The 25281-nt window shown below is 36.7% G+C and overlaps 1 protein-coding gene across 1 annotated transcript in view; it reads left to right on the forward strand.

Moving 5' to 3' along the window:
- The window catches only part of cdh13 (cadherin 13, H-cadherin (heart)), a 262775-nt gene that overhangs the window by 158542 nt on the left and 78952 nt on the right, over positions 1–25281 (forward strand). Inside the window, 2 exon segments of the mRNA XM_043216624.1 lie at positions 11020–11151; positions 11154–11197. Coding sequence (XP_043072559.1) covers positions 11020–11151; positions 11154–11197 — 176 coding nt within the window.

The raw sequence follows: 25281 nt of genomic DNA on the forward strand, positions 1-25281 counted from the left end.
GTACATCTGAGCTCTTTAAGCCACACAGACAGCAAATTTTATAGAACGGGCCCCAGAGGAGGCAGTTCATCACTGGGGTCTCAGCCGACAGGAAGTAACCGGGGCGGACGGGTTCTGACCCTGAGCTGTCAAGCTTTCTGTAAACAGTTTTGGAGGGTGACGCATCGGGTAAAGATCTGGGATTTCAGTAACTTTGTTCTGTCTTGTTTTACATGCCTCCAGTGCAAGGATCAATTCAGTGTTGACAGGCCCAGTAATTCTCTGCGGTTTTGTCCTAAAGCGGCGAGGTTCTAAAAGCCTCTGACATGTAAATGACCATGGTCTCATGAATCTATGAAGTGTTCTCGTACAGAAAGCAAGATTTTTATTTTTTATTTTTTGTCAAAGACTCCGTCTTTAGAGTTTCGACAGCCCTGATGTTGACAGAGATTATTATTTATTTTCCCTTTGAGTTTCTTTGGACGCTGTGGGGAAAGACTTTGACTTTTAAGTTCACAAAGGGAAACGGAGAGCAATTTTTGTTCTGTAAAAAAGGAAAAATAATATCCCCAGGCGCTTTTCGGCCAGGGGCATAGTGGATTCTGTGAAAGAATAATTTCAGCTGTGTCTTCGCATGCTGTGGTCTATTTGCTGCAGTCTTCGGTCTGTGTTCAATGAGTTCCCCACGTGTGCTTGTGTTAGCATGCATGCTGCTGTCAGTGTTAAGTGTTACCTTTTGGTCGATTGTGTGAGTGTTTGTCAGAAAGGTGTCATAAGGCGTCTGCCTGCTGTCAGGCTGTAGAAGACAGTGTGTGACCACACACCACTGATGAGGTGTCAGAGACCATCCACTATTACAGCTTCTGTTGGAAGCAGTGGGTCAGTAGAAAGAAGCAAGCAAGATAATCATCCCTAAAGGCAAAGTCCACCTATCATTTACAGTAGTTACGAATCTAAATGCACTGATTTCTTCTGCTGAACATCAACAAAGAATGATTCAACGGAGAAAGATTTTTCGAAGAATGCTGATAACCAGTTTTGACAGTGACTTGTATTTTTATTTATCTGTCTGTACGATGGAAGTCAAGGGAAACTAAGATTGGTAAATTTTCATTTTTGTTGAATTAGTCTAGCAGATAATTTTGTCAGGTGACAGACGGGCTTCATCATATCTTTATCTGCCTGTGACTGAGAGATGATGTACATGAGAAATTGTGTGATTTTTGTTTTTCTTTTCGCTTCAAATTTAATGGCCCACATGTCAGGTAAAATTAAATAATGTACGTTTTCAGGTGTGATATGTGCATGTTTACTAAAGGTTATGCATTATTAAATGTTCTATTTGATAATGGCTAATTATAACAAATTTTACTATTGTTTTCTAAAAATGTAAAAAAATGTCTTATTATGCATATTTTGAGAATGTTAGCCGTTTATTAGTAGTAATTAAGCACAGAATGCATGACCTTATTCTATATCCCTACCTACCCAATACCTTACCAACTACCTCACTAACTATTAATAAGCAGCAAATTAAGGGGAAAAGTTAGTTACCAATGTATAAGTGTTCCCTACTCTAGGGACCAAAATAACATTTTGAAATTGTCTTGCTTATTCAGTCACTCACTCATTATCGTCACGTTATAGATGCTGTTTTTAATGTCAGAGCAGACATCTTGAAATGCCATTTAATTTGTTTAGAGTCTAGAGGACAATTTAAGTAAACCGTGGCACAGTTTACTTCACTATCTCTTGGCCTGTATTGAATTGCATTAGGAAGTTTAGGTTCATGTTAAGTCAGGAAAACATTAAACCTGAATTATACAATCGGAGATGTTTGTTTGCATTGCAACAAGAATCGATGACTGAGCAAAATGTCATTTCATCCGAGCTTGATGTCTCCTTAAACATTAATTCCGTCCCGCTGAGGACTGCCGTTCTGGTTTGATGAGCGCAGCCATAGTAAGACACACATTATGTTTTAGCTGCAGCAATGCACGCATTAAACCGTACATATGCTGCGCACTGCCAGGATCCAAACGGATTCCTGCTGCTTTACGGATACACTGTGAAACAGTTAGCTAATGCAGAAAGCCCCCACAGAGGTGTTAATTAGATTTTTTTCATCTGAACATGACTGCAAACATACTCTTGCACTCCCCCTCAGATATACAAGCACAGGCACAAACAAATTTGTTATCTAATTGAACACAATTCCATTTGATGATATTCATTCATTCCATTTGCATTGCATGTACGTATATTCGTCCAACACATCGGCTTCGTTTGCATTACTGGAACATATTATGTAGGGGTGCTTAATAGAAATATAATACACACTGCGTCGTTAATAGGAAGGGATGACAGCTGCCACCATTGTTCCTGTGACCGATGTCCTTGCCTTCAACTAGTAAGGTCAATCAGCAACAGTTCATGTTTTTTATATGCGTGAAAGTTCAGCTGTTTAGAAAATTGTGAAGAACCTTCTCAGCAAATGCAATATTTTAGTTGTTGTAGGATATATTTATTTATTTATTTTTTGGGGGAATTTTTTTTTTATTATTAGCAATGTTGAAAAATGGGTTTACTAGATCTGACCATATAAATGCAGCCTTGGTGAGAATAAGAGAAATCTTTCTAAAATACTAAAAATCTTAATGATTCCAAACTTTTACAGTAGTGTATATTATATCATATAGTATATTACATTATATTACATTATAATTAATATTATTTTATTAAAAATTATCCAACAGGCTGAACCCAGCACTTAGGTTTAAAAAAATAAAAAAATATAAAAATAATATATATATATATATATATATATATATATATATATATATATATATATATATATATATATATAAATAACCCAGCATTTTTAAATGCATGCATTTTATTTTATTTACATATTGTCCCTTTATAATTTTGTTACAAAAGACGCTCTTTTATTGTAGTTGAAGTATTTTAACATTATGTGTTAATGTGCTTTTAAAGTTGCTGCACTGGAAACTAGTGGTGCATATAGAATGTATTACTGTATTAGAGGATTTACTTCAGCAAACACATGCGGTTATCGCTATTAAAACAGTGTTTGCAGTGTATCAAAACTATTTTGCAGTGTTTGTGGCCATTGTTATGCTACATATGTGTCTCATTAAAAGACATGCTACTTTTAATAAGCACCACTTCAGGTGTTGATCGCACAATTTCTGTTTGCTTTTATTTCTTTCTTTTCCAGACACCCTTGCATTCTTTTATCTTTCTCTGTCATTTGCTTTCTCAGCCTCTCTCACTCGTCTCACTCACTCACACACACACACACACACACACACACACACACATAGATCGTGTTAATAAGTGCTACCTCTTGCTTTCTTCTTTCATATCTGTAATGGAGAAGCTGGCGACAAGGATGAGATGAGAGAATGATGTGTGGCTTTATGCTGCAGCACTTTCCACTGCAGGCCTGGGATCAAACCGGACACACAGATTACATTTCTGTGTTTACTTGCCCGTGTGCGTTGTGGGATTTTATGTGTGCTACCAGAGCTCTGAGGCTTAATGAAACATAAAAAAAATGTGGAAGTGCAAGTTAAGGATTTGATTTTAAGACATTTTTCTTAGTTTTGAAAGTCAATTTTGGTACTGTGTTGGGTCGCCGCTTGACGTCCAATGTAAAATCACTGGTGTTATTTTATAACAAAAGGTTGCATAGCGGGGCATTGTGACGCTCAATCTTGTTGAAATGAGATTGATTCTTTCATTTTAAGCCTCAATTTTTACCTCCTGAATAGTTTTAGCTTCAGTTCTGAGAAGTTATACGTGTATCAGTCACAAAGCAGGTTAGGTTCTCACAATAGAATGGTAGGGATTTGTGGAAATGATTATGATTATGGCTTGATGAGCACTTGTTGTATACTTTACACACAAGTGTAGGCAGTCCATTATTAGCCTTTTACCTGATGTTCACCTTTTATGTAATCCGTCAATAATGTTCTCAAAAAGTGGAGGTTTTACACACTTTGGTTTCCTTTGGGATCTGACAAATGAATCACTTCTAATTAAATGGCTGAGTGTTGTCTACTTATAGGAAGAGTTCATTAAAAAAATCCCTTTCGCTTTTTATTCACTGTCATAACAAATCTCACTGTCATGTCATTCTAAACCTGCATGCTATTTTTTAACACTCTTAAAAAGGTTGAAAGATTTAAAGAATCTTCAAACACTCCTTTTAAATGCAATAACAAAAAAAAGTGTCATAAAAGTAGTCCATATGGCTTTATAAGTCTTCTGAAACCATGCTTTGGCTTTAAATAAAGAAACTTTTTGTCGGTCACAGCAAATCTTTCCCTCTAGGGAGCTATTAGCTCAAGAAATGGAACATTGAGTCAGAGAATTTAATTTCAGGAACTTTCTTTGGTAATGAATCTATCTTTTTTTATATGAATCATTTCAAAGTACTGGTTGATCCTGTTCACTAATTGATTAGTGACTGTGATTTCCACAAATCACTACCATTTTATTGCGAGAACCGAACCATCCCTTGTGACTGATTAGTTAAAGACTGAACTATTTCCAATACTCTTTCTCACACAAAGCTATCATATGTCTCCAGAAGATTTCAGTATACTTCATAGATTACTTTTTTATTATTATTATTTTGGCAGAGGTAAAATCTATTGCATAGCAACAATTAAAATGCAGCACAGTGGAACACAAAAAAATATAGCCCTTTAAGAGATCCTCCATCCATTACAGCCTCACGCTATCCCATATGTATATGACTTTCTTAATATGAGCACAAAGCAGTATTTTTAGGGGAGGGAATTTTTTTGAAGCCAGAAATTTCCCTGATGACCATTATAACTGAAGCTGAAATATGTGTTTGATGCACAAAAATAACCATCATTAGTTCTCTTAAGTCAAACAATTGCACACTTGAGCTTCTGTTTGCCATGTAATTCATTTTGGTAAAATGTTGTAAAGTGTTTTTTGCTAGTTTCAGCCCGACAGTTATCATTTTCACATCCAGTTGGTCTGGTCTGAAAACACACTGTTCAGGCACATTGTTTGCACCTTGGTGTTTTGAGGCAACTGAAAACGATTACGCCATTGACCATACTAAAACCTGGTCTAAAGCACTGATCTATAATAGAGAACTGGATTGCTCAGGACATCATGAAAGTGAAGCCGCCATGCCGTCATTTTGGTATTTCCCATTGCTCCCATACATTTCAAATTAATGAAAACATCACCTAACAAGTCAGTGTTTTTAAATCCAAAGTATCCCTGTACATTCTTATAATGCAGACACCCTATAGGCATGTAAATGGTTATTTTTTAAAGTGGAGAATTTCCCCTGCTTATTAAAAAGTAGGACAGTAATGCTAGTAAATGCATTTGCGCTATCTTAGAGAGCCTGAAATCATTTTCAGGACATTAAAAATAATTTATTTAGAGAAATAACTGACAACATGCAGTACAAGCATGACGCTTTATTTCAGGATGATGCATGGTAAGCTTTTCATTTCAGTACAACATTGAGCAACAGAAGCTATTGTATTATTAATTGTATATTCAAATAAATTTTTGATACCGACACATTCAGGTTGAATAATTCCTGAATAATCACACTCATGAAGAAATAAGCTATATATTGTGTTGAATCAGTGCCTTTGTCGGCAGTGTGCAGCAGACAGACCCACCTAAACTATTTAAATGTATTGTTTATCATGCCCAAAAAGACCATAAACATTGCTGATAACATCTGAAGTAAAAATTTATTTACATACACATAACATAAAAATTTATCTTTTGTGACTGATTCACGTCAAATTGGGTGACAGTGGTGCTCTCTGCCAGTAGGGAATAGCAAGATGGTGGATCGAACACTTCCTGTCTGCAGTTTAAAACGCAATGAGTGACCCAGTCATTATATATAAATCTGGTCTAAAGTCAATGGTGCAGCATTTTGTTTAAAGGGAACAGGAGATGAGACTCTGATTGGTTTATTGCATGCCGTGCCCAAAACACACCCATGACTAATTAAGTAGGTACCACCCCTTTTGCGCCTGTTGTTGAAATAGCAAAAGTGGATTCATTAAAGTAGGGCCCTATGAGTCATAGTTGAATGAAAAGGACTCCAAAATATCGAATATCAATGCGAAAGACAGAAGTAACGTCATTCAGATTTGAATTGACATTAGGGTGAGTAAATATCGAAAGAAATTTAGTTTTTTTGAAGAGTGTTAACCTAGGTACTTGTTGAGCAGTCAATATGTAACTAAAAAACTATTAAACAAAAACTTTTATATGTTCTCCGTCAACTTAGGTGCAGCAGTTTACAAAACAAGTGTGAACGCCAAGTTTCAAGTGTTTTTTCCTTATACAGCATGTTTCTGCTTTGGGACTTCACTTTGAGGGAATGAGCAAATTGCAGAATGGCCAGCAGTTCAGGGGTTTTCATAAAAATGGTGCTTACTCGCCACGGTGTAATGAAACAATGGGAACGTCAAATAGCCGGACTATGCCTGCGGACTTCTTTTAGACAGACCGCTGAATTTCACTTGAGTGCCTTTAACCAAGGGAGAATAGGCAAGCTGGGTCTTTCAGGGCAAGAAGGCAGTGGATTTCACCGCTGTGCTCCATTCCACACTGTAGTCCATTTATCTTTCTCCAGAACCGCTAGATGTATTGAATTACCTCCCAAAAATGAAGGGTAATAGCGCTTTGTGCTTTTCTGTTGCTATGTAGCAGAGATGGTCTATAAAAAGCCACACTATTTAGAATTTTGTGCTTTTTGAAGTCTCACACCAATTTATGTGCCGCAAAGTTTCAAACGTGTCCTTCGAATAAATCTCCGTCCATTCCTGAACCAAAAAAGTAATTTGGTAGATTTCGGAGAGAAGATTAGCCTCATTATTTGCACACTATAAACTTAGCCGAAGTCCAAAGATAGCGCCGTGATCCCTTGTCCAGCAGCTTCATTGTCTGTTTTCCCTGCGGACCTCTCGCCCTTCCTCTTTCTCGCTCTCATCCTGGTATCTAGTCCGATCACTCGCTCACACACACCTGCTCCATCATTATTTCATCCTGTCTCAATCTTTCCCCCCGTTCTTTCCTATTATAAAGCCCATCACACAGTGCGCTGGCTTCCCCGGTGTGAATGAGATCCTGAAGTCATATTGATTTCCCTGGATGTCTATAATAGAGGATGTGCCACGTGTGACACCGGCCTTGTGTTAGCACACTGTAGCCCTTACTTTCTTTTTAACTCTCTTTGTACAGTGCTGTATAACTGAAAACAGATAGGTGGATTGAATATGGATTGTTTCTGTTAGTGGTGTTTTTTTTTTGCACATGCATTGTTTTAACACCTAAACAGATTATGAAACTGTTAAAATGCAATTGTTCCTGCAAAATTAGCACTGAATGTGATTTGCTGTTCTCTGGTAGGTTGTCAGGAATCAAGCGTACTGTGATGGGATGGTATTGTTCTCTACACCACTGAGATTTATGCACCTGAATATGTGCTTTAAAAAAAAGTGCTAAATAATTTATTTTACCCTCATATATAATGCTACCATCCACATACTTTCCAATAGAAGTAATATTTTTAAATGAATAGTTTATATAAAAATGAAAGCATTTTGAAGATTTTGTTTTTATTTTGGCCCATACACTATACAAATGAAATTTATGCTAAATAAATTAATAGAAAAAAATCCTGAAAAGCACATTTATGTAAAAACAAAGTTTTTGTGGATCCCATCCGTGTAAGTGTGTGTGTGTATAAAAAAAAAGAAAAAGAAAAAGAAGAAAAACGGGTTTAGAAAGAAGGAAAAATGGTCTGATTTCTGTGAATCTTGGCCCGAACTGTCATTATCAGGATATAAATATGCCCTTTTAATAGCGTGACACATTTTGAATTATTATTATGTAAAACCTCTCCTCCACAAAAGCTGAAGGGCCCAGCTTTTTAGCCCTCGCTTGATTTTAAGCAGCTGGGGCCATGTCGAAGTGGAAGGCACCCTGTGGAGGAGCCCACGGTTTTGGATGGTACACTACTGCCTTCGGTTCTGGAGTGGGGCTCTGTGATTGGCACCCGCCGGGCTTCAGCTGTTGTCAGAAGGCAGAGATGCCCACTGAAATGCCTTGATCTTCCAAACATCACATTCTTCTGCTATATCAGAGAGCAACAGGATAAGAAGACAAGAACAGTATGTGCAACAGATAAGGTGTAGCCACAGGAAGTCTGAATTAGGTTTAAAATAGGTTTAAATTATAATTTTTTATAGAGTTACTTTTTCACAGATTGATGACTTAGTCAAATAATAAATATTTAATATTTTTTGTATTTAAAACACACACGTTCTTTGATGAATAAAGCATTCAAAAGATCAGAATTCTTCAGGAAAGATATCATTTCTAACAATATAACTCTTCACTATTATATTATTTATATCAGTGTGTGAAATCATCCTTGTATACACACACACACTGTTATATATATTGTGTGTTAATGTTTTTATATATATATATATATATATATATATATATATATATATATATATATATATATATATATAACATTTATACAATTTATATAGTGCAAGTCCATGCAGCACATCTACTTGCCTGTTGACTTACTTCAGTATGCCAATGAGTGTTTTCAGCCCTAGTTAATGCAGAGTTAGACACCGAGCCTGATATCAAATTAACCGCTCAAGTCAGGCATTTTATGAGACATTATTCATTTCAATGTTCCGCCTCTTGTTCAGTGTGACAAGATGGTGGAATTAAAAGGGAGAAAGAAAGAGCCAGAAAGAAAAAGTCTTCGCTCTGACTGATCCCATAGCCCCAATTAGATGAACAGAGTTGATAATACAGTAATGGAGACCCGCAGATTCAAGTCTAGCCATTTCAGGTCCTCCCATTAAACCTTCCAATGTAGTTAACATTGATTCCGGCTTGGCACAGAGGAGAGTATGGACTTCATAAAGGAAGACAATAGCTCCTGAATTGGGCTCAGCTTTGACATAATTACCTCATAATTGCGTAGCAGTGATTTGCATTCACTTTCTGGCCCTTCCCATCAGCCAATTAGATCTGCTTGTTGATTTATGTGTGTGCTGATGGGAGCTGATGGCTTTTGTCATGGTTCATATTGATGAGCGCTAAATACCTCATAGCTTTTTGATCTTTATGAGGGTGCAGGAAGAGAACAGGTTAATAGAACTACGGGAACCGGATTGAACGGAGATTCAGAATCAAGGGGTCTTGTGGTGATTAAGGTTGATTGTGCTATTCTTTCACAGATGTTTGTTCAGTTGTGAAATTTTCTTGATTATGAATGCATTCTCCACATAAACAAAATGGACAAGACTAGTTTTCACTGACGTGGAAATAAGCTTTAACTGAGATGTCTTAGAAAAGGAATAGTACTAAAGTTGTTTTCTTTTGACAGAAAGATTCATTTTGACAGGATTAACAGTCATTGATTTAACCGAGCTCTAATAAAAAGACATCAGAGATGCTCTTCTTTTTATTTTTTATCTATTTTTACCGTCTTACCATCCACATCTGCATTTACATTTACATATACATTTAGCAGATACTTTTATCCAAAGTGACTTCCAGTTGAGGAAAGCAAAAATCCATCCATTCATCTATCTATCTTTCTGTCTGTCTGTTGGGAGTCAATTTTGGTAATTATAAATAAATAATAAATGATCTATCCATCCATCCATCCATCCATCCATCCATCCATCCATCCATCTAATTTATTTTGGGTCAGTAAGCCTGTATACATATTTTGTTTTGAATTAAGTGTATCCAATTAATTCGCTTGTCTAAAGCCTTTTTAGATTTGAAAAAACAAGAATAAAACCATACAGCAAATAACAAGGTTTTCAAACTTAAATTCAGTGCTAGGATGCTCTTCATAAAGCGCAGTATGAGTGCTATTATCTGGGTGCTTGTCTTTCTATATGCGAATGAGAGGTAGAAAAAGGTTGCGTGTGGCTGTGTGCGCGTACATTCATGCTGTGCGCTCACTCGTATGTGTGTCAGTGTGTGTTTCTGCGAACACGGAGGTCGTATAACTTGGTGTAACCGAACAGTGAAGTGGAACCGCTCGCTCTGACTAGCGGTGTCAGGAGAGAGCCCCGCTATGCGCTCCAGCATGTGTAATTAATCATTAGAGGTGTACTGCTTAACCACCGTCTCTTTCCCCGTGCAGATACTCACTTCTCCCTTAATTACTTATAATTGCCTTTTACTCATTTACTTTAAGATGCTAATATTCCTATTTGAGGATGTCTGCGCGTTTCCCCCCATTTTTTTCTTCTTCTCCTTTTTAGTGTCTGCTGGATTTATGCCGTACAGTGCGAGAGCTCTCGTAAAGGCTGATCGGAGGTTAACGTCACTGATAGAGGCCATTAACTTCAGGAGATAGATATGACTTAGCTTCATGTCACTGTCTGGTCACTGTGACTTTGAGAGGTTCTGGCTCCATTTGCGGCCCACTTTTGCGCCTGAGCACATTCAGATGAGACGGAGGGAAAATGAAATAGATGAACGGCGTCGCTTGAACTGTGATATGGGCCTCTCTCCGGATGCCGTCGAGCCGCTGCTCATTCCGGAGGCCACGTCTGAGAGAGGAGGCGAGCTGATATGTCAAGGATTGACTGGGATTACAGTTCATCTGCCAAGAACGGCATCCTTATTTTAGATGCAGTACAATATAAAACTCGGATGCGCTGAGAGAATCGTAACACGGCTTCTTAGAAGTAGACTTTTGCTCTTTTGTATTTTCTGCCCTGAAGCCTCATTCAAAGTTTGTCGTTTTTTTCTTGCTCAGCTCACCCAGCGCGATCGATTACAGTTCCGTTCGGCTGTGCGGTTTAATGAAAAATGGCAATACAAGTGGTGTCGGTGTACAGATAAAACCTTAAGGATATAGTTGGCACCAAACCGAGTAGCATCCTGCCCATTTGTCTCCATTATAACTTATTGTTTTGCAACTGTTTTTGGCAGGCACTACAGTGATGACCATGACGGCTTACGACGCGGACGATACCAACACGGACAACGCTGTACTACGCTACATCATTGTGAGACAGCTGCCCGATAAACCTTCGCCCAATATGTTCTACATCGACCCGGAGAGAGCGACATTGTCACTGTGATAGCACCCCATCAGCTCGATAGAGAGGTACGCTTTCTTTGAGTGCCTCCTTTTTTATTGCTGGACTGGATGAGTATGTATGAATGAGTACTGGCGAACAGCATGCCGTTTGTGTTTAATCACTGGTGTACTGCAAAATTCTGGGCCCCACCTTTATCTTTAAGGTTAATACACTGGTTGTCATCTAAATTTAAAAGCAAATTATTTTTAATGTTTCAAGTATAAATGAACAGTGTTTAATGTACTATGAATTATATAACATATAATAAAGTTCTGTTTATAAAATAGAAGTAAATAAAAACGTTAAAATGTCAAATTTAACTTGTAATACTTGTAATTGTAATACACTACCATTCAAAATGTGAACAAAACCCACATAATGCTGATTTGAAATTTTTCTTCATCAGATAATCCAAAAAATATATGTATATCTGTAATTGGTACATATTAAGCAGCACAACTATTTTTAGTATTGATAAGATACTAATATATATATATATATATATATATATATATATATATATATATATATATAGAGAGAGAGAGAGAGAGAGAGAGAGAGAGAGAGAGAGTATCAGTACCATCAAAAAATAAATAGACTTAAAATGTATAATAAAATTAAAAACAGTACTTAGATTTTTTCACTGATCTACTAATATCAAAATTGGTAAGTATAGATTTCTTAAATTTCACATAATTTTAAATGGTAGTGTAAATATAATCTATAAAAAATAAATAATATTGACAATGAATCATTTACAATTGTTTTAATAGTATAAAGACTAAATGGTATAGTATAGTATAGTATAGTATAGTCCAGTATAGTATAATAGTAAAAAGATTGTCAATTTGTGATACTTATCTAATGTTAACAAATGGAATATTACTTTAAACTCAGTTTCTTCCCTCCTAATGTTTCCTGTTCGTTTCTCAAATACTTTCCATTCATTTTTCATGATTATATTTGACGGGCAATAGCAAGTCGCATAGTGATGCTATCTCTGGATTTAAACCTCTAAGCAAACATTTGTAGCTTAAACATTAGAGGAAAGCTATTCCACTATTCTGAAATATCTTGACTCTACTGCTTCAGCGTGCCAATCAATCCAGGTCTTATTTAATGTCTGCAAATCAATTTTCCATGTAACACGAATGGCGAATTTACAAAATGTACCACAGATATTTCAAAAATACCCATTTTAAAGACTCTCAGATCTCGTAACACAGCTGGCTGTTTTCATAAAGCTTTGCGAGTCGAACCTCTAACAGGAGGGCCGACAGAACGGAGGCTTTCTGTTCAAACCGAGTTCTGCAAACAAGCAGGCATAGATGAGGGGGCAAATCTACAGGGACAAACAATAACCGCGCTGTGTTTTAATGCTTAACCGTCCTCAAGACACCTTTAGAGCAAGTATATTAGAGCAGATTCCTCGGCATATTAAAGCAGGGGTTTAAACGTTGTTAGGAGACGGGAGGTTGGGTGAATGCAGTGAAGATGCTACGGTATCTTGAGGACAGGGGGTGTTAGCGATGCATGCTAATGAGCAACTGGAGGCAGCGCTTCCCAGCTCCTAAGCAGAGCGAGACAACAGCATGATTGCTTTTTCTGCGGGGTGACGAATGAAGGAACATCAATTCGGCCCGCTGCTGGAAGAGGAATATTAGCTGTTGTCAGACACTTAGAGCATGCTTTAATTGAGGTTATACACACTTATCCACCAACATCGGCTGTGTCCGACAAGGCCAGTAAAAAACCCCTCAGCTGGAACTGAGCAAAGCCATCATTAAATGCATGTTTGTATGCGTTCCAGAGCGCGTTTGATAGTCGGCTCGACGTTGTAATTGAAATGTTACTTGAAAGGTGTCTGAATGTAGCCGTTTATTCTGATTTCTTCATAGCGAATCACTGGATGTTGACAAACTGCTCTAACTTTCCCTGTCACCGCTGCGACTCACTGACACCATGTTTCCTCTGCACCATTCCCACGAGTCTGTGCTTCATCGCAGTTGATCTCGTATGTGTGACAGATGTTTTACACAATGAGCTCCAGGGGATTTCAGGTGTGTTAAGGAGACAGGTGTGCTTTTTTGCTAGAAATTTACGTTTTAGCTCTTGGTATTTTTAAAGTTCGCAAACGATTTTACAAGTGTTTTTAACCCACAACAGTGCAGAGAATCGGTTTGTGAAATCTACAGTATTTCATTTGACTGGAATAAAATAACTGTATTAGATATGAAGTATTAATTTATTTTACATGCATATATACTTACTTGCTGTTTATTGTGATTCATTTTTAAGTAGCCTGTTTTGTTTTCTGGTTCTCCATTTCTAAATGTGGCTTATTTTTAATTTTTTTTTCACTCGTCAATGCATGCAAGTATCAAATGATTTATTTACTGACTTTTTTGTGGTTTTATTTTTGTTTTGTGTGTTTTGGTTGGGTTTTAACTTCAGTCTCTAGACCATATCCATGATTTAATAATTGTATAGATTATGTAGCCTAATATACACACAGTTGAGTTCAAAAAGGTTTATGTGCCCCTTTCAGAATCTGCCAAATGCTAATTATTTTACCAAAATAAGAAGGATAATGCAAACTGCGTATTATTGTTTATTTAGCACTGATCAAATAAAAGATGTTTGCCTATAATCCACAAGAGAAAATAATAGCTGAATTTAGAAAATGACCCTGTTGAAAATATTACATGCTGTTGTTTCTTAATACTGTGTTATTATCTGAATTTTTATTATTAGAATTTTTTAGCGATAGTAGTTCACAAGTAAACTGCCTGCTGTTCTTAAGACAAATCCTTCAGGTCCCACAATTTTGTTGGTTTCCTGCATTTGTGTGTATTGGAACCCTTTCCAACAATGACTGTAAATTTGAGATCCATCCTTCACTCATGCTCCAGAAGGAAAAAAAAACCTACATTAAGAGCCGGGGGTGAAACCTTTTAACAGAATTGAGATGTGCACATTTTTCTTTTTTTCTTTTTTTTTGTCTGTACATGAAAAAAACCCCTCTTTAAAATTGCTCGTTTCAATTTTATTCACAGCCAAGTAATTTGAATGCACATGGAATTGTAATGAATACGTTTGAGTTTGTGTGTCGTCCCAGAAAAACTTGAAGGCAGCACAAGAATCGGGACAGGCTGATGCAATTAATCCTATCCATCCTCACATAAAACTATTTCAGCAATAAACTGGCTAGTTCAGCTAATGGCTTGCTGACAGCTTGCAAAACTTGAACAAAGTTTTTACGGTGCAAACATCTCGTGACAGGTCAAGGGTGCCTTTCCATTCCGGTATCTCTCAGAACGGCATGCGTGACTAATAATGTTTGTGTGCCGGTGTGGTACGTCTCTCTGCTGCATCAGATCAGATTAATCAGGTAGAACCCACTTGTCAGAAATGGGAACATCGCAACTTTGTTAAATTGCATTTTGCAGTCTTATGTCATAGCAACTCTCATCTACGTGAAACATAATTTATAATTACCTGGAACACCAAAAACCTCTTATATAAGCCCAAATCCAGTCCTCAAACCATTTTAGTGTATAATATTTTCCCAAGATGCAGAGTGCTTTAAGATGTTTTGTTTTGTCTTATTTTATTTTTATTAGTTAATGTGTTTTTAACTTAGCATTTTTATTTATTACTGCATCATTTTTGCTAGTTACATATTTATTTAAATAGCGCATGTGATTCTTTGTTTAAAGATAAATAATTATTTCAGTAGGATTCTGGACAAATAACACTCATTTAGCAAATTAATGCTTTTGTTTCATGCCAGATAATTTATTATTATTATTATTATTTGTTGATGTGTTTTTATTATATTATTTGATATTTTTATTAAATTATATTTATTTTAATTTTATTACATTTTGTATTTTATTTTATTCATGAAAGTATCCTGAAGAAACTACATTTATTTACCAAATCAACACATTTCTCACAAATCATAAGTTGGCTTGCACATCATAAAAGTCTGGAATTCTGTTTGAAGTTTAGTTTTGAGTTTTATTTAGACTGGCTGACAGATTGCATGCTCACTTTGGGGGGCGGTCACTGTAGGACCTTTTCAAACTAACTTCTGTGGTCAGTCTGCTGTCGTGGGCTACCCACAGTGCATCTGCTCCGGCTCCTGGCAGTCAGTGTCCTGCCACTAAATCTGACAGCCGATTGACAGGCAGAGAAGCTCCACCTTTGTTTCATAAGCCCAAATGACACAGTAGCAAAATAGACATCTTAAAATCGATACGCAGTGACAGGATTCTGGCAGTACTTTTACGCAGTATGTCTAATCATTACAGTCCTGCTTCTGATGGCCAGTCTGTGGTCAGATAAGAGTCGTTGCGTATCCTAGTGAGCTGTCTTTCTGTCAGCTCGCCTACACAGACAGAGTTTGACATCAGCATGCTATTAAAGTAATGATGCCTGTAAGAATAAAAATATATATCACATACAGAAATTGAGCCAAAGAGTACATTTATACAGTCAATATGTTTTTGTATTGAAAAAATATTATACTATTCTATAAAATATGTAATTTATTTAAATAAAGCCGAATAATTATATTTATCAACAGTAGTACATTATGAGCCTGTTTCATATATAGAATAAAATATAAAAATTCACTTTTATATTTATGTATATATATATATACATATACTTCTTTTGTTGCTGTCAATATAAACTCAATTATTTAAACTCATAATCAAAAACAAAGTCTGGTTTCATGATATAAATTCTGAATTCTGGCTTTTTTTTCTCCACACAATTCAGTTTCTATCTTGCATTGTTTGACCTTTTCCTCTTAGAATTCTAAATTTTAAATCTTGCCATTCTTTTTTTCTGCCACAAAATAAAAAATGTAATCATCTCACAGTTCTGACTTCTCGTAATTCAGGGTTTTTTTCCTGCCACAAAAAAGGTTCTCTAAAAACTCACAATTTATAATTTACCCTTTTAACTTTTTTTAGCAATTGCAAGTTTATATTTCACAGTTCAGACTTTTACTATTTGAATTCTTAAACTGTTAAAAACGGAAAATTTATGTCACGATTCTAAATGTCATGATGAAATGTCATGATTCTAAAACAAATCTGAACTATGAGATAAAGTCACGACTACCTTTTTATTTATTTATATATTCATTTTAATTACATATATACTTGCTTCTTGTTTATTGCATTTTATTTTTAAGTAGCCTGTTTTATTTTTTAGTTCGCCAGTTCTGAATGTGATCGCACTTATTATTATAATTTTTTTTTTCTTTTTAAAACGATGAGTAGCTCAGAGAAGAACATTGTGTGTCTTTGAACAGGAACAAGATATTAGGACGCATTAAACGGGAATTGCATGAATATTGCTTCATGCTCTTACAAGCGTTTTAATATCGTATAATCTATTTATACATGATCAAAGTGTGAATTTTAAAGCTTGTTGGGTTTGTAATAAAATAAAAATTTAGTGCAGTGATTACGGACAAAACGTGCGATTTAAGATGCATTTTACAAGCTCATCAAATGAAAATAAACAGCGTATAAACACATCGGAGCGCATTTCGTCTGCGTGCGCATGCACAGACACACAATGGACATCCAATTACTGCGAGGTCGTGGTGTAGTGATTTCCCATACCGCCGCCGCGTTCAGGACCCAAACGGTCGTTCAAATTACAGCATCAGCCTCCCCTCTGCGCTCACTCGCAAAATAGGCTTTCATACATGCTTTTCGGACCTCTTTTTAATCTGATCTCTCCCGCATAATTGAATGTCAGTCGCCATATGAAGATTCTTTCCTGCGCTCAATTAATGAATCATTGTGTTTGGCAGGACGGCTAGACAAAACAGACAGCAAAATATTTACTCCTGCAGGTGGTTCCCGAGTTATTATGTTATGTCATCTAAATGCAAATATTACAGTGAATGCAGGAGGGGTGCGGGAGGCGATTGAAAACACTGCATTATTGCTTGATTTGATGTGCACTTCTCTGCATAAAAGATATAAACTGTCATTTATTCAGTCATTATTATGTAAAGATTGAGTTTAGTTGGCTCGGAAATAGACTGTGAGTGAGTTTATGCAGAACGCAGAGTGCTCTCGGATCGCCCCAGGACTGCTTTTAAATACGTTCTGTGCTTTTCTCCAGCAAATTTCCCCCTTTGTCTTTTATTCATCATTATTAATTCCTTGTTACCTGAGGCTTTATTAATGATATCCAAAATTATTCTTCAATAAATGTGCAAATTAAATAGTTTTTTTTTTTTTCAGTAGTTTTGAGATTCGGCTTTCAGGTTTTCACTTTCTATGCATTTTTTTAATATTTTGCCCCAATGCTGGGAGGCTCCGTCTGAATCATTTGTCATTTTCAGTGTGACACATGATACCAGTCACCAAACGTCAGTGACAGGCTTTTGACGTTATACCCATGAAAACGTCACCCATTCCATCAAGCACAAGGGGGCTTTAGACAAGAGAAACTCCATCTTGAGGTATGATAGACTCTAAACTTTATGTCAATTTCTATAAATACACCAGGGGAAGGTGTAGTTTCTCTCTCTCCTTCGGTTTTGCTGTCTTCCTGTCTTATCACTCCTGCATGTCTACTGTGGCCATATTTGTGCTTTGAGGTGGCCAAAAAGATGGTTTAACAATTGTCTCAAAGATTAATTTGTTGTTAATGCATTAGGTATGGTTGGCATTGAACATTAGGTTGTCTAAATTCATGTTAGTTCGTGAATAAACAAGGATTAACAATGAACAATTGTATATTTATGAGATGAATGTTAGTGTAGATTAATAAATGCTGTAAAAAGCTGTTAATTGTTAGTTCAAGCACATGCTAACAAAATAAGAATTAAGTGTTGCTTAAGCAAAAGAGGAAATACCCATTCTTGTAAAAACTAAATCATACACCCATACAGTTTATTCGCCATATGCCTTATTTTTTTTTATATATACCGATATTAGAATGACCCCTAAAAATTACATTTGTAGAAGAGTTACTCACCCTCAGGCAATCCAAGATAAGTTAGTTTCTTCATCAAAAATTGGAGTAATTTTGCGTTATGTCACTTGCTCACCAGGATCATCTGCACCAAATAGTTTTAGTGCATATTTCCCTCATATTTATTTCATTCAAATGTGGCTTTTCACTAAAAAACTATGTTATCGAGGGCTTTGTTTACTTCAGTATTTTAGCTGAAAGCAATGGTTTGAAGTTCACAAACTTGGATGTATTTGTTTCTGGTGTGCAGCTTTTCACCGGACTGGAACAGCTGTTTGGACTGTTCTGACGGCAGCCATTTACAATGCATTTGGTGAGCAAGTGATGCAATGAGATTGATATACATATAATTTTTTTAAGCCGATTTCTATGAAGACTCATGTACATCTTGGAGACTAATTTTCCTACTATTCCTTCGAAGACATTTTACTGTTGTACTGTAAAAAATTTTGCCACCCTGCTGGATCATGAGAAGATTAAGTATAAAACTAGAGTCCTGAAGCAAATATCTGGTTTGTCTGCACGCTGTAAAACCCTTATGAGATTCACCCTGACCTGCCCCTGTGTAGCAGTGAGCAAACAAATCACTCTCGCAAGGGTTTCCACAGCACAAGAGTTAACATCTAGACATTTACCTGGTTTAACCAGGAGAGCTACTTGACAGCAAGCCAAAAAGTTCAGCTGTGGTTCTAAAGTGCATAAAGCAGGTGGAGTCCATCTTGAGTGATTAAAAATGGCACTCTCTCCCTCTCTCCTCACACTCCCTCTCTCCCCTTTCTCCTCTATCACGCCTCTGTCTACTTGCATTAGTGCGGAAATGAGATTCCACTAATTAATTAGATCTCCGAGTGCTAAAGATGAAGATTACATCCCAATGAAGGTTAGGAGTGTCAATCACTTTTTTGCGCTAGCTGTGGATTACTGAAGATAAATTGAGCCCCATGGGAATTATGGACAGAAAAAAAAAAGGTCAGGCTGTTAATCCTTCTCCGTTATTAATTGAGCCTCGCTGATCTACTCAGTCAATAAAGGTGCGAAACATCAGAAATAGAAGGAAAACATATGAGTACTGTCGAAAATTTGTGGAGAGAGATGTCAAATAGAGAAGCTGGAGATGAACGTCTGAAGAAAAATGCGTTATTAAAGGAATAGTTCACCCAAAAATTCAATTTGTAATTTTGAATTTGTTATTTATTCACCCTCATTTGTGGCATTAGCTCACCCCCAACCCCAACACACTCCACAAAAAACACTTTGTGATTATCATCTAACCTCATTTAGCTGCTTTTATCCATAAGGTTAACATTGGGCCCCATTTATTTTCATTGTATGGACAAGGCAGCTTAAATATTCTTTAAAATATCTTCTTTTATGTTTTACAGAAGACAGCCAATCATTATATCTGTAATGACGTTAGGGTGAGTAAAAAGCAACAGAACTGTCTTTTGGGGTAAATTTAAATCTCTTTAAGACATTTCTAGCGACCTTCTTGTGAGTTTTCTTAACATGACCTTTCTAAAATACACTTATATTGGTTCTTATTGTGCATGTTATCCATGATTCACCTTTATGGACTGAGTAAACAAGTTTAGTACACTCCAAACATTCATTATTCGCAAACCAAAGAGAAACAAAACAAAAACGAGAATATAAATAACAGTGGTATTTTTGCTTGCTGAAGAGTCCCTTCCCTGAAGAGTTACTGGCACAGAAGTGGAGAGGAAGTACTAATTTGCTCTCATGTTTTGCTCTGGAATCGACTCTAAACTCACATCTTATGTCATAAAGGTGAAAAAGAGTTTCTTGGCCCCATTCTGAGCTTTGCCAAATCCCTCACGTTCTCACAGGCAGGACTGAGTGGAGGCGTCCTTTACAAATGCACTGACTTTGCACTATTGAACTCTCCAGGACTTGGCAGTAACACTCTAAGTGTAAAATATGCATCTTTTATTTTACTGGCAAAGAGTTGGAAGCCATCTAAGCACGATCTGTCCCCAGAATGGCATAATATAATATGCAATTGTCGGCGTTTATAAGGAACTAGCTGCTAGGAGAAGCCTCGAGATGTTCCAAATGTCTCCAATTACTGCAAATCTTACGTTCCGGAAGGAAATGAAGAGCGGGTATTATAAATATCTCAGACTGGCTTGTAAAAGTGCATTGGTGTTTTATTGAGCGCTGTAAAACCCAGACCACGCCTGAACAGAAGCGGATAAAACTAAGTACTGAAATAGACCATACTGTGTGAGTGCAAAAGGAGAAAAGTAAAGTCTGCTAGACTTCTGATTCCAACTCTGCGCCACTTCCGAAAACTATATAGATGGCCGCACTTTCATCAAATTGTGGAAATAGAGTATCACGCACCAAGGTCAGACTTTAATTCCTGGACATGCCTATCAGCTTGACCGCTCTTCCTGCTAATCCCATCTAAAGAAACCCTCACCTTCCAGCCCACGCCCTGATCTCCGAGGGGGGGATGCAGGCATTCAGATTCATGCGTCTCAGATGGTTGTGTGGGTTGAGATAAGAACAGAGCCGGTTGTGTGCGCAGACAGGAGGACGGAGGGGTAATGAAGTGAGTGATGAGTTTCTCCTCTTTCTGACTGAGCTTCGGGTCAGAGATCACCCGGTGTCCATAGAGAGCGATAGAGTGAGTTACAGCAGATGAGAAAGAGGGATCATTCTTTTTTTCCATTTATCAATCTGACTGGTTGACTCATGAGGAGGTGGAGAGGAGGATTCGGTCAGATCTGATCGTCCTAAGCAGGTCACTGGGTACGGTTCACACAAGTAATAGGGTCCTAAAGGGATGCTTTCCTTGTGCTGAAAGCAGTGATTTTGTTCAGACTGTGCTGTGCTATTTGTTAAACACTTCTTAAACCTCAAATCTCAAGTTCTTAAACACTGATTTGTTACCACTTTAGAAAAGGGGGGGTATATTTAAAATTAAAGGTAAAGTAAAGTTCACCCAAAAATTTTAATTAGCCTATAACTTACTCACCTCAAGCCATAAATGTAAAAATAGAACATAAAAATAAATTGAAAATTTTTGTTACGAAAACCCATCGATCTGTTTTAGATGCGTATGATAAACTATATGCAATTTATGGAGTTTCAAAATAATGGCCACTATTTACCATCATTAAACAAGCTTGGAAGTGCCAGGATATTTTTTTTAAACTGTGTTTTTTCTGTGTTCATCTAAAAGAAGAAAGTCCTCGGATGGCTTGAGGTGAGTACATTATGGACAACTTTTTTTATATATATTTTGCACACTCAGATTCCAAATTATCACATTTGTATCACAGTTGTATATCAGCCAAATATTGTCCTAACCTAACAAAGCATACATCAATGGAAAGCGTATTTTGGTGATATATAAATCTCAGTTTAAAAAAATATTATTATTATTATTAATATATTATTTGTATTATTTATTATTATTTAAAATGTTACTGGTTTAGTGGACCAGGGTCTCATAACATGTGCTTAAAGCTTTTAATAAGCATGATAATAAACTAATAATAGTAAGTTAGTGATAGGAAATATCATTTATGCCATTATTCTACAATCCTAATCGTACCCAGTACTTAGATTTAACAGCTACCTTACTAGCTACTAGCAGCAAATTAGGTGTTAATTGAGGCAAAAGTCATAGTTAATGGTTTGTTAATAGTGAGAATTGGACCTTAAAATAAAGTGCGATCCTAAAGTGTTACTGATAAGTTTTGTGAGGCAGCAAAAGTGTAGTGAATAACGCTAACATCTTAAACAATGAATAATGGGAAACTATAATGAGTTGTTCATGATGATGGTAAGAAATCTTATTTTTTAAAAATACGTATGAAAACAATGCACTTTGAGAACCAGGAGGGTAGGTTTGTACGTTTCGTGAGTATACACACGTAAAGAATAATGCTGATGATGTCATCGACCGTGCAATGTTATAATGTACTTTTTGCATAATTGCAATTGAAAAAAATGAATGAATGAAAAATGAAATGAATAAAATGCATTTTGGGAGCCGACCCCAAGGTAGTTTTTGTTTGTTTCGAATGCTTCGGCTGTTGTGAGCCAACACGGGTAGTTAGAGGATAATGCTGATGATGTCATCAGTGGTGTAATGATAATGGCAGTGCAATAAATCAGCTGACATTGTAATGTATTTTTTGGATAGCCGCAATGTACTACCTTGTTCTGGTATAAAACACCAATTTAAAACTTCTCAGTACATTTCCCCTGCTGATGACAGTGGTGACAGCTGGAGGCAGAGGCATCAGTAGCTATGGGCTATTTTGTCTTTCTGCCAAAGTCTAGAGCGCTTTTCCAAACAGTGGACCCACTGTGCTGGATTCGCAAGCTGGATGCTCACACACACACACACGCACACTCATTTATCAGAGATGGAATGTCATGTCACCAAACTGGTGTGTGTGTGTGTGTGTGTGTGTGGTACGTGAAGAAGGTTTTAATATTTCAAAGTAGGTCTCTTTTTTGGAGTAGGCGTTATGCAAATCGTATGGCACGTTTATCCCTGACCCATAGAATCAATATGAAACAGGAGATGGCTATGCAATCTGGTTAAAATCGAGCACAGCTGTAGTAAATATTGCTAATGTTTTACTCAATAAATTGCAACTGTAAGGCATTATGTTATTATTTATTTGTTTAATGGGCATAATGGGTGTATAGGCTTTCGGTATACTGTATTTTACAGCAGTGCTTTATGTAAAAATTCACCTTTGCGACTGACATAAACATAACATCTGTTCTTATACTGGGGTCAGAGACGTTCATGAATATGCATGCATTCTACAAATAAACTGTTGTGAAATCCAGAAGTAGGCTTTCTGCAAACTCTTTAATGAATTGCAAAGTTTGAAGACTTCAGTATAGATTTTGTTTCTAGACCATTGGTTGAATTATCGATTCTTTTTTCCATGTCATTGATCATAGTCACAAATCAGAATGAATGCACACTAATGTGGCACGCCATGAAAATAAAGAAGTTAAGTGGGTCCAGATAGAAAGAGAGACTCTTGAACCATCGGTGCTTATGGATGACTGATGATATGACACTTGCAAAAATACCATGGAGACCTTTTCAAAATTCCAAATTGCCAAAACAGTCTATTGGCTTGGGCAGACAGACTTTATCAGTCTGTCCAAAGGAGCTCTTGAAAGGGCAAAGTGGAGGGATAGTGATGGAAAGAGAGAGAGAGAGAGAGCAGATGTTTGGTCACTGGGAGCTTGCTAGGTCTCAAGGCTAGTTTAAGCTACAGGGAGAGGCTAAAATAATTAGCAAACATCTTTAACTGAGATTATTACAAGGAATCAGGGATCTTCCGTTTAAATTTCTGTAACATTATAAAATCATTCTGTTATGTAAAATACTGTAATATGAATTCCTAAAGGATGTGTATTTATCTATTTATGTTATAGTGGATGTAATATTTTGCAGAAAGAATAAATAAAACATAGTAGTTTTAATTTCTGTATTTATTTTTCATCAAAATGTTGGTATTGATTAATACTGCAAGGACAAACTGTAAAAAAGTAAGTTACTGCATATTGCTGCTATGACTATTTCAGCAATTATTAAATCTTAGAATAATTTAATTTTTACACACATATAAGGGGCACAAATACACTTTGGTTTGTAGAATGTCTCTTCTCTGTTTCTCTCATATACACTTTCTCCTAGGTTCTCTTTGAATTAGACACGAGGAAATTTGTCATCAGCCAATTTCCTCGGTTCACCCTGCATAGCTCAAAACATTTTGAACTCTTGCGAAATTTCATCCTCCTCCATTTCCTCCAGGACAAATAAAATAGCAGGAAAAAAGTCTTTGTCACCTCTCAGTACGTTTTGTCTGACATGAACAGCACCTTTCTACTTGCTCCGTGAAGAAAGGTTGGCAATTTATGGTAAGCATTAATATTTATTGTATTTAAAGTCTAATAAAGTCCCTAAGTCAGCATAAACCAACATTAAGACCTCTCATAAGTCCCACGCTGTTCAAGTTCATAGATAACCACAGACCTGTCATTCCATAATTGGCAAAAATGAGGGCAGAAATGGGCTGAATCTGAATCCGGCGCCCGTCTCATTCAAATGGAAGCAGCACAGCTTCGACCCATTAGTGTCACTGCAGGGATCTAAAGCACATTATAAGGCTGTCCGAAATATTCACAGCACAGAAAGTGTTCCATATAATTTTGACAGTTCAAAGGGCAAGCACAGGGCAAGGGACGAGCTGATTGCTTCCTGGCGAATGAATTTCCACGCTTTCCCTGCCTCTGAAGTCGTCAGTTATCCTCTTAACTTAGGAGTCAGTGCCTGGGGCTTCACCGCAGGGGTCGCACAGGTGATGTTCAAGGGTACGCCTTATTATGACTTCGTCTGCTAATATACGTCTTTAGAATGACAGGATGCTGATAGACGATCTCAAAGCAGCACAAATGTGTGACACGCTGGACTTTAAAGTCAACGACAAACCAAAATGGACTCTAATTTACTTTACTTAAACGCCAGGGGAATAAAGTAGGTCCAAATGAAGATAAAGTAGACGGATGCAGCTTTGTTAGGGTTCTTCTGCTGTAGTGCTCACTTTCATAGTGCCCTTTCTCAGAGAGCAAGATTAATGTTTTAGACATGCTTGAATAGTACAAGTGAGTACAGTGGCAGTGATCTCCCAGCGCCCCTCATACACGAGCACTTTATTGACTATTCTGACCTTGATCGATTTCTTGTTGTGCAGCAAAAATATGTTTATAAGTATTATGAATGGCTACTGCAAAAGTTGAAAATGTTAATGGAAGCTTTTATGCTGTATTTTAATAAAAAAGCACATCTATCTGTCTATCCATCTACCGTTTTACGGTTTTAATTACAATTTTATTGGTATAATGTTATTATACAAACCTTTCGAAGTACTGAAATCTTGTTTTGTACCTTTGTATAAACTTCGAACTTTCATTTTCTCATTCTATCATCTCCAGTATCTATTACTTTTATCTGTTGTTCTGTCATTCTGTGTATCTGTAAAACGGTAAACTGTAAAACACGGTTGGTATTTGGATTCTACGGGTCTGT

The sequence above is a fragment of the Puntigrus tetrazona genome, chromosome 18 (assembly GCF_018831695.1).
Source record: "Puntigrus tetrazona isolate hp1 chromosome 18, ASM1883169v1, whole genome shotgun sequence".
NCBI classification, from domain to species: Eukaryota; Metazoa; Chordata; class Actinopteri; order Cypriniformes; family Cyprinidae; genus Puntigrus; species Puntigrus tetrazona.